Source organism: Nannospalax galili, unplaced genomic scaffold (genome assembly GCF_000622305.1).
Source record: "Nannospalax galili isolate Female #2095 unplaced genomic scaffold, S.galili_v1.0 scaffold1939, whole genome shotgun sequence".
NCBI classification, from domain to species: Eukaryota; Metazoa; Chordata; class Mammalia; order Rodentia; family Spalacidae; genus Nannospalax; species Nannospalax galili.
Genome location: NW_008342008.1, coordinates 37379 through 48349, shown reverse-complemented (window position 1 = coordinate 48349; position 10971 = coordinate 37379). Strand labels below are relative to the sequence as shown.

General features: G+C 46.1%; 2 protein-coding genes across 2 annotated transcripts in view; both read left to right on the top strand.

Moving 5' to 3' along the window:
* The window catches only part of Zswim3 (zinc finger SWIM-type containing 3), a 17796-nt gene extending 9984 nt beyond the window's left edge, over positions 1-7812 (top strand). Inside the window, exon 2 of the mRNA XM_008837758.3 lies at positions 5561-7812. Within this exon, the coding sequence (XP_008835980.1) occupies positions 5561-7490 (1930 nt within the window). The 3' untranslated portion in view covers positions 7491-7812. The remainder of the gene's footprint in view (positions 1-5560) is intronic.
* A 2561-nt stretch (positions 7813-10373) lies between these two features.
* Positions 10374-10971, top strand: part of Zswim1 (zinc finger SWIM-type containing 1) — a 4184-nt gene continuing 3586 nt past the window's right edge. The window contains exon 1 of the mRNA XM_008837759.3: positions 10374-10570. The gene's annotated coding sequence lies outside the window, so the exon portion shown is untranslated. The remainder of the gene's footprint in view (positions 10571-10971) is intronic.

The window sequence follows — 10971 nt, the reverse complement described above, 5'->3', positions numbered from 1 at the left end:
TTGCACGCCATTCATGCTGTGTCCAGCACTGGAGTTAGAAACCATTGTGAACCACTGTGTGTGTGCTAGGAACCAAATCTGGGTCCTCTACAAGAGGAGCAAGTACTCTTAACCTCTGAGCTATCTCTCCAGCCCCTGGTTTGGTTTTGTTGTTTTTGTTTTAATTTTTTTTCTTTTTTTTTTTTTATAAGACAGATCTCTCTGTAACCCCAGCTGGCCTGGAACTCTCTATGGAGACCAGGCTGAACTTGATCTCACAGAGATCCACCTGCCTCTGCTTCCCAAGTGCTGGGATTAAAGGAGAGCTGCCACCACGCCCAGCTTTATTTTTCTTTTATGTGTATGAGTGTTTTGCCTGCATGTATTTAAATTCACCATGTGTCTGCAAACCCATAGAGGTGAAAAGAAGACACTGGATCCCCTGGAACTGGAGTCACGAATGGTTGTACCATGTGGGTACTGGGAACTGAACTGAGTCCTCTAGAAGAGCAGCCAGTGCTCTTAACTGCTGAGCCATCTCTCCAGTCCTGAGTGTCTGTTTCTTATAGATACTCTTACTATGTAGCTCAGGCTTGTTTTGAATGCAGGACAGTTCTGCTTCAGCTCCCTGAGTGCAGGGATTAGACTCATGTGCTACTGCACCCAGTTTGCAGGATGCTTTTGTCCTCTGTTAACTGAAAACTCTAACTCCAATGGTTTATGAGTTGCCAGTAGTTAGAATGAGCCTCTTGACCTGACTGTCTCACTGGCCAGGCTCCTTGTGTCTTTCTATTCTGTATCCTTGTCTGTCCTCAGGATGGCTCCCCACATGTCACAAATGAGAAGTCACATCCAGAACAAGCCTCCTTCCTTGGTTTCTGCTGATTTTCTATCTTGCTTCTTTGTCTAGAATGCCCAGTCCTAGTAAGATTACCTTAATTGACTTAGACTAGCCATGAAGCATTTAACTATTGTGGGAGAGGAATGGCAACCTGAATAAAGCTGGCTCTTTGTTAGGAAGGGAAAAAGAGACAAAAGGATGTTGGGTTGACAAACAACAGTTCCTGTCATGCTGGTGCTAGCCGGCCAAAACGGACAGTACCTGAAAGGGGGAGTGAGGATTGAAAGAAAGAAAAGGAGACAGGAAAGACGCTTGGGAGGGCTCACAGTAAATACTGCATCCTCGATTTATTTCAGTTCTGCCTTTTTATACAGAAGAACTCAATTAGTTACAACTGCTGTTTTTCCCCACCTGTATCTGAGGGTCAAGGAGCGGTCAGATCAAAGGCTTCCACTATTGCAGGTGTTGTGAGGCTCGCCATATAAACATATTCCTCCTAATAAGGCAGATTAGATACTGGTGTGCATAACACACACTCAGTAAACAAGCCTGACACAGGTCAATGATTAGTGGCTCCGGACACTGTCATATCTTTTTTCTGAAATCACTTTAACTGGTACTGATTATTTTTGGATCAGATAAATCTATGCTTGTCCCTCAGTGTCAGGGGGTTGGTTCCAGGATACCCCTCAGATACCAAAATCACTGGATGTTCAAGTGTCTTACATAAAATGACATAATAGTTATATATAAGCTGCACATAACCACCCTTATACTTAATAATAAGAAAAATGTCTCTCTGTATGCAATACAAATACAAATTTTGTTTGGTTTTTTTTTTTTTTTTTTTCTTGGCTATACTGGGGATTGAGCCTAGGGTTTTATACACCAAAGGCAAGGACTCTACTACTGGGCTACAGCCCAGTCATTACAGGCATGAGCCACCATACCCAGCCTGGTAATTAGATTTTATTTTCATACCTTTACTACACACACACACACACACACACACACACACACACACACACGGGGGGGGGGTTAGCCCACATGTAGAGATCAGAGGACAATTTGGACAATTTGGTGGCATTTGTTCTCTCTTTCCCCCTTTTCATGGGTTCCAGAGTTTGAACTCAGGTCTCCAGGCTTTACCTGCTGAGCCATCTCAGAGGCCCTTGATCAGAGATCTTTCAGGAAGTTATTGAACCTAACCAGTGTGGTAAAGGTCAAGATGAGGAGAATAAAAAGGAAACTCACAGACAGGAGAAATACTTTTAAGGAAACCAGGCAAAAGAATGGTTAACTAGTTAGATTATAGGCAAGCAAAGTTAGTTGAAACCTTAGATGCCCTGGTGTTAGCTGGAGAGGTAAATCCTAGATTCTTCCTTGAGAACCGCCTTATGCTTTTTTCCTCTGTAACATTTAGATAGTAATAGACTTTTTGCTAGGGTAAAATGATACTATTAGAGGCTTGGTATAGACTGGCATATAATCTGCAGTACATGTAGCAGCGGTAGGGAAGAATTTAAAAGACCTGTTAACATATTAGATATAGGGCTGGGGTTAGCTCAGTAGTAGAATACCTGCCTAGCATGTGCAAGGCCCTGGGTTTGATCCCAGCATTGTAAAAATGGGGAAAAGAGAAAGGAAAGAAGGAAAGGAAGGAAGGAGAGAGGGAGGGGGGAGGGAGAGAGGGAGAGAGGGAAAGAGAGAGGAAGAAGAAAGAAAGAAAGAAAGAAAGAAAGAAAGAAAGAAAGAAAGAAAGAAAGAAAGAAAAACAGTGGTGGGGGCAGTGAGATCCTAGATGTAGTGGCTCCTGCCCGTAATCCCAGCACTTGGGAGGCTAAGTCAAGAGGATGCTTGTGAATTTGAGGTTAGTGTTGGCTACAAAATGAGGCCCAGTCTCAAATTTAAAAAAAAAAAAAAAAAAAGTGGGAGGGAAGAAGGAAGACTGAAAGAGAATGTCCAGGATCCTATCTGGAAGGTTGCAGACACTAACAGGAATGGTAGGAAGCGCTGTATGGTTGGCAGTAGCTCCTCAGTCATTAAACTCACATAAAGCCTATATAATCTGAGTTAGAGTTAGGCTAATATGTTGAGCTACCAGAAGGGTAGAGCCTGGTCTAAATGTCTGGAGAAGGCTTTCTAGAAAAGATGATGGTTTCACGTATCCTGAAGGGTGAATGAGCTTTGAGATGAGGAAGGTGAGAAGATCATTTCAGATAAAGCTATAAACATAAGTAAGTTAAAGAAAAAAAAAAGTTGGGCATGGTGGCACATGCCTTTAATCCCAGCACTCAGGAGGTGGAGGCAGGCAGATCTCTGTGAGTTCCTGGCCAGCTGGGGCTCTAGGAGACCTTGTCTCAAAACAGACCAAAGGGGAAAAACAAAACAAGAAACTGCATCAATTGCCAGAAGACACCTCATAGTGAACACAAGAAGTTGTGGGCAGTTTGTCTAAGGCACAGAAGACAAGGTGGAGAACAGAAGAAAATAAGACTGGAGAGACAGGCAGAAGCCACACACTGGACCCCTCTGGCTGCCTCAAAATCCTGTTGGACTGCTCTAGCCCTTCCTGACCAAAACTAGAGATGATGCCACTCGAGCACTGTGCCCACAACAGATGCAAACATTCTCGGCCCCAGGCCCCTCCACCCTGTTATCATAGGACTGACATATCCTGTTTTTCTAAATTGGCCCTACAGGGTGGGCAAACAGGACCAGCTGGATTAGAGTGTTTAGAAAAGTGTAGGTGGTGCCCCCAGGCAGTGCCATGTCAAGCTAGAGGCTGAGATTTTTTTTCTGGTTTTTCAGCTGGGCCAACACCCTGAGGAGGCAGGGGTGTGACCCATCCCACCCACTGGTGGTCTGTGATTCATTCATCCATTATATCATTAATAAGCATCTGCTGAAGGAACAGCATTGTGTTAGGTACTTGGAATACACTGGGGAATAATTTAGTCCTGGTGCTTTGAGACTTCCTGACTGAGTTGGAAAGACACTACATGAACATCCAACAGAAAGTTATAGGGTATGGGAGCTGTAATAATAGCAGCTGGTTTAGCATAAATCAAAGACTGTGGCAGGCTCTGGGCTAAATATTTTGTCTGTGGCTCATTTAATCTTCATAACAACGCTAATGAGATTGTCTCATTTTATGATAGGCAAACTATACCCATAAAGATGAAGTGACTTGCCCAAGATTAAACAACTTCCAAGTGATGGCCAGGATTCAAAGGATCCAAGTCCATTTGACCTGCAGTACCCTCATTTCACCCCTAGTTGTATTGGTAGCCACAGAATCTACAAGGCCTTTTGAATGAATGTAATGAATTCAGATTTCAGGGGCAGTTACTGTGGCTTGGAGTTACCCACAAAGACTGTGAAGAGAATGGGCAGCCTGACTGGGTCTTGAACACAGAAGTTGAATGGGGATAAGAAAAGAGAAAACCTGCGGGCATGGTGACACACACCTTCAGTCCCAGCACTCAGGAGGCAGAGGCAGGCAGATCTTTGTGAGATCAAGGCCAGCCTGGTCTATATAGTGAGTTCCAGGCCAACTGTGGCTACAGGAAGACCCCATCTCAAAAAGACCAAAAAGAAAAAAGAGAACAGATAATTTAATAACCATTTCCTTGGCATCATTCCTTTCGACCTAGAATGCCAACTCTAGAAGAGACCCTACAAATCATCCAACTCAGTTGATTGACAGACTTTTTAGAGGGCTTGGTATACTCAAGAGTGTTCAGTAAAATGTACACTGGCTCAGTCTCCATCACAAACCAAAAACAAAAACTTTTGGATATGGACATATTTCTTTATATAAAAGATAAGTAGAGCTCTTCCCTCCTTTGTATTTTTAATTTTTTTTACTTTTTGGTCTTTTTGAAAAAGGGTGTTTCTGTAGCCCCAACTGGCCTGGGACTCACTATGTAGACCAGGCTGGCCTGGATCTCACAGAGATCTTCCTGCCTCTGCCTCCCTAGTGCTGAGATTAAATGCCTGAGCCACCACACCCGGCCCAGAGCCACCCTAATCCCAAAGGCCCTTGAAGAGCTCAGTCAACAGCCATGATGCAGTCCTCATAAAATTACTTCATCTTTGCTGTCTAGAGAAGGCGAAGGCAATAGTATCCCAAAGGAATAAGGGCTTTTTATTTTTTTATTTTCAAGAAAAGATCTTGCTTCATAGCACAGGCTGGCCTCAAATTGACAATCTTCCTGCCTCAGCCTCTTTAGTACTAGGATTATAGTCAGGCATGTGTCACCTTGCCCAGCCAAATGGGTCATTTTAAGCAAGAAGAAACTAGCTGGGCACTCTGCTGCACTTGCCCATTCTCTTATATCCTGCCTCAGACTGGGTTGTTGGCAACAAAGAGAATGGCAGAAATTAGGCCTGAGGCCAGGTATAGTACCTCACCTCTGTAATCCCAGAGCTTAGGAGGCTGAGCTGGGAAGTTTACAGCAAGTTGAAGGCCACAGTAGACTACATAGTGAATGCCAGGCCAGCCCAAAGTAAAGCATTTTTTTAAGGGAAGGAAATGAATATATAGAGATTGAGGAGTGTCTTAACAGGGAAAGTCTTGAACAAAGCTGACTACTTTGGGACTGGAGAGTTACTGTCCGTTTTTCTTCCTTACATTCTATCCTACCTTGTTTCTGGGAAATACGCTGGTCAGTATAAATCTCTGATGAGAGAGAGGGCAACCAGCACCTTTCTCATTGTCACCTCTGCCTTCCCTAGATACGTGCAGGTGAAATTTGTCTGTATTCGGACACAGTCAAACAGGAAGAGAACTCGCAAGGTGGACAGGTGCCCCGCGTATTTGCTGCTGCAGTACAACGAGAGACTAGATAGACTGTTCATCAGTGAACTGAATACCCAGCATGTACATGCTGATTCTAATGCAGCTGGTCCTGAAGGAGACCCCACTAGAAAATCTCAAAAGATAGTATATCTGCAGAAACTGCAGCCACTGCAACTCGCCATCAAGAAAGACCTTGATATAGCAGAGAGCCCTGTAGAACCTTCCTTTTGCTTAGATAAAGTACCCTCAACTCCAGAACAGGACAGTATCACTCCTTCTGATCTGGCCAAGATAGCAAAAGTGATGAAGAACTTTCTCACAGTTGATGAGGGTTCTATGGCTTCCTTCAGTGTGGGGACCAGCCAAGACCTGGACCGACTCAGCTTCCAGAGCAGCAAGATGAGTGACTTGTTCATCCGCTTCCCAGAGAATCTCTTGCTGCACCGGGTGGAGAACAGCCAGGGCCATATTCTGTATGCTTTCTTGGTGGAGAACAAGGAAAGAGAGGGTCGAGTGGTACACTTCGCCGTACTCAAGACTGAGACAGCCCCCTCTGTGGCCAAGATGCTGAACATCTTCACAGAATTCAACTCTGATTGGCCCAAGGTCAAGGTGGTCTTTGTGGACCCTTCATTCCCTCACCGAGCCATTCTTCAGGAGATCTTCCCTGCTGCCCGAATCCTCCTTTCCATCTACCACACAACTAGACTCTTAGAGAAGAAGTTACATCAAAGTTCGGCAAATGCTTCTTTTAAGAGGCTCATGAAGGAAGCCCTGCGGGAGGCTGTGTTTGTCTCTTCTGATGCCAGCCTTAAAAATCTCTGTCAGATGTCCCAAGCCCTACTAGATGAAGATCTCTTCAGGTTCCTGCAAGCCCACTGGTTTTCCTGTGAACTGCTGTGGTACATGCATGTGAGGAAGGGTCTACATGCATGTAGCACCTACATGGATAGCCTGGACATAGTGACCAGCAAGGTGTCAAGCCTCTTTCGGGAGCAGCAGTCCTTACTGGACTGTATCCTTCGCTTTGTGGATTACATAGACTTCTTTAATACCACAGGTTTGAAGAACTTACCCACAGTTCCTCCTAAATTAAAGAGAGCTCGGCCTCCAAGCATGTCACCAAGGGCCAAGAAGCCTTTTAGAATTTGTGGAGGGAATGTCACCAGGCTTCCTGTGGAAGAAACAAAAGCAGACTCCCAGCAGGCTCATTTGCAGCAGCAGCAGCTCCAGGAACAGTCCTCCAAGGGTGGCATGCTAGACACCTTGCACCAAAGTGGTTCTGCACTAGCCTACAAGCTGTGCCAGAACGAGTGGGAGGTGGTGCAGAATTCTACCCACCTGGTAGACGTGACAGGCTCCTCAGTGGATGTTCAGCTGCTGGAGGACTCCCACCAGGTGAGCAAAGATGGCTGTAGCTGCAGCTGTTCCTTTCAGCAGTGCTACCATCTGCCATGCAGACACATTTTGGCCCTGTTGCACACCAGCCAGCAGCCAGTAGGAGAAGCCATGGTATGCCGCCGGTGGCAGAAGAAGTACCAGCACCTGCTTGGGCCTGATGGGGAGCTTCAGGACCGTGGAGTGATCCCAAACACAGATCAACCTGAGAAGCAAAGTCGGAACCACATGATTCAGGACCTAAGCAGGGAGCTGGCAAACCTGTTAATGCAGACTGAGGGGCCAGAGCTGGAGGAGCGCTATGCCACCCTGCGCAAGATTGTAGACATTTGGGCTGACCCCTATCAGCTACCTGAGTCCAGTCAGCAGCCAGTTGACTTCAGGGATGTGGGCTGCCTCCCTTTCCTCTGGGGGAAGCTGGAGGAAGGGGACAGCCTCCCCCTTACTGAAGCCATGATTCGTGATTAAGTATTTTCACTAGTGCACTGGACTTCAGAACTCTTCCCCTTGAAAGTTTGAGAGTTCAAAGTGGGCAGGTCAAACTGTAGGTCAGTATTTTAATCAGTCTTCCTAGGTAAGGGCTAAGAAGATGTTAAAATTGGGGAGCAAGTAGCCCCACTGTGACAGTCCCTTGAGCCTGCCCCATTTCAGCCCTCCCTTTGGCATTCTAAATAGACACCTCATTCATTGTTCAAAGCCAAAGTTATCTCCATATTGAAAGGTCACTCCCCTTCCCCAGCCCCAGAGGTTAGATAACATTCACCTAGAGACATGAACCCCTGCCATTATAGGCTGCAACAAAATGGGCCTGGTAAAAACAACAACAAAAAAAAACCCTACTAGCTGGGCATGGTGTTGCACATACCTTTAATCCCAGCACTCCAGAGGCAAAGGCAGGCAGATCTCTGTGAGTTCAAGGCTGCTAGCCTGGTCTACATAGCGAGTTCCAGGTCAGCTGGGACTACAGGGAGACCCTGTCTCAAAAAGACCAAAAACAAAAAAACCCTCTGTTTTCAGAGACGGAAGGAGGGTGATCCTTGACTTGCTGCTCTTTTTGAAGTACCTGTTGTGTATTTTTATTCACATTCAATAAAGTTGTTTTGTTTTTTGTTTTGCATTTGTGTTTGTTTGTTTGTTTGTTTGTTTGAGACAGGGTCTCATGTAGCCCAGGCTGACCTCAAACTTCCATTTTAAAGGAAACCCGTATTTGTCTAAATGGATCTGAAGCCAAATAGAGCCTGATACCTCACATTTAAATAGTAATGTACAGCCGGGCGTTGTGGCACATGCCTTCAATCCCAGCACTCAGGAGATAGAGGCAAGTGGATTTCTGTGAGTTCTAAGCCAACCTGATCTTCATAGCAAGTTCCAGGTCCGCCGGGGATACAGAGTGGCCCTGTCTCAAAAAACTAGAACCAAAAAAAGAGTAACAGTACTTACTTTGCCCTCTTCCTACCAACTCAGCCTGTAACATTGATTTTAGATTGCCTTATATTCATTCTACTTGCCTAAAACTTAGGCAAAATACCTAAACTGTTTAAACAGGACTGACCTCCAACTAGTTATGTAGGCCAGGCTAGCCTTAAACTCAGAGATCTGCCTGCCTCTGGCTCCAGAGTGCCGAGATTAAAGGCATTTGCCACCACACCCAGCTGTTTCTGTTTTTCATTTTGTTTTTGTTTTTTGTCCAGACTGGCTTCAAACTCTTGACCCTCTTGCCTCAGTTTCTGAGTAGTTGGAACTACAGAAATCGCCTGCCACTTTGCCTAGGTGAAAGTTCTTAATTTCTTTTTCTTTTTTTTTTTTTTTTTTTTTTTTTTTCTTTTGTCTTTTTCTTGAGACAGGGTCTCCCTGTAGCTCCAGCTGGTGGCCTGGTACTATGTAACCAGGTTAGCCTTGAACTCACAGAGATCCACCTGCCTCTGCCTCTGGAGTGCCGGTACTAAAGGTGTTGGCTACCACACCCGGCTTGAAAGTCCTTAATTTAACATTTTTCCTAATCTGTTAAAGATAGCATGTTAGCCGGGCATGGTGGCCCATGCCTTTAGTCCCAGCACTGAGGAGGCAGAGGCAGGCGGATCGCTGTGAGTTCAAGGCCAGCCTGGTCTACATAGTGAGTTCAGGTCAGCTGGGGCTACAGGGAGACCCTGTCTCAAAAAGACAAAAAATTTTTTTAAAAAAGCGTGCTTACCAATTTTAATCCAAAATGTTTCCTGTAGACCTGTGTAAAGTGTTTTACATTTATTTTTATTTTACGTATATGAGTGTTTTGCCTGCGTTGTGTGTAAGTCCACCATGAGTGCAATAGCCATGGAGGTCAGAAGATGGCGTTGGCTCTCCTGGAGTTTAGATGGTTGTGAGCCGCCATGTAGGTGCTGGAAACTGAACCTTGGTCCTCTGCAAGAGCAGCCAGTGCTCTTAACTGCTGAGCCATTTCTCCAGCCTCTCTTTCTTTTCCGTTTTTTGTTTTGTTTTGAGACAGGGTTTTATCACGTAGCCCTGACTGGCCTGGAACTATGTAGACCAGGCTGGCCCTGAACTTCTAGAGGTCTGCCTGCTGCCTCAAGTGCTGATTAAAGGTCCAACTGGCCCAACTTTTTCCTTTAAGTACTAAGCACCAACACTGATCTTTGGTGTCACTAGTTGGTGGGTTTGTTTTTTTTTTGGCGTTTTTTTTTTTTTTTTTTTTTGTTAATAGAGATGGTTTACTAAAAAAGAGAATGGCCCTCCTGGGAATGGGAGTGGGCTCTTGAGCAAGGGAAAAAGGCATCACTCCAAAGTTTAGTGATAAACTGGGGCCTGTAGGTGGGCGGAGGTGACAGCCAGTCAGCCCTTGGAGTGGCCCAGAGGCCTGAAACACTGCTCCTAAAACTTGTTCTGTAAAACTGTGGCGTTAGCTACACCGGACAAAGCCAGAGTCCGGCACATCCCTCTTTATTTGCCTTAACTCCACGGATTGACAAGAGAGGCTGAATTTGGGTCCCTGGCCTCATTTTCCCTATGTGACAATACAATTGCATTTGCATCTTTTCCCACTCACTAGAGACTTAGGAGTTTGCCAGCCTTCCACCCAACAAAACAAGATTTTTGCATAAAACACTTTATTTTCCTTTCCGGCCTTGTTGGCGCGCGGGCTGCAGTCCTCTACCCTGGAGGGAGGCTCCGGCCTCTGCGCCAGTACAAGCTCCTTCTTCGGGTTCTCATTGGTCACCGTCGGAGCCTCGTAGCCCTGGTAACAGCACCCGCCCTGGAATTCCCAGGCTAGGATTGGTCCGGCACGCCAAGCGCGACCACGAGCTCCTCAGGCCATTGGCCCGGGTCCCTGCGAAGCTGGCGCGGTGGTTGGCGGGTTGCAGGTCAATCGGTCCCAGGCAGGTCAAGTGGGGAGGAATGGCGGCCCTGCTGGGCCGGGGTGACTGATCTCTCCGTGGACGTGTGCAGCGCCTGGTCGCTGCCGGCACCCTCGCATCGCTCCCAGGGTGGGAAGTGGACCTCGGCTCCGAACCAACTGCAAATGCCTGCCATCCGCATCCCCCACCCGGGCTCAGGTGAGGTCCACATTTTTGGACCCTGTGGGATGCCGTCAGTACCTGGAACCCAAGACTCGGTTTCCAGTTACAGTGCTTGTGGGCAAATCGCTTGGCGGTTTTAAGCCTCTGTCTCCTGCAAAATGGGGAATATAACCCGTTCTGGAGCCGAACAGAGGGAGCTTTTGAACAAAACATTGCAGCTAATCAAGAGAGATACGTGGAGGCAGAAGAAGCTACACACGTTTTGTTAGCCCATTTTATGGTAAAAAGGGTTGAGTTTCAGAGAGGACCACTGGCTTGCCCAAGATCTCATAGCAAGTTTGGAACAGTTACTTTTTCCTTGTATATACCAGGACCAAAGGAAAGAGTTTGAAAGAATTACAGGAATTTGTAAATATAAAGGCTATACAAATATTTAG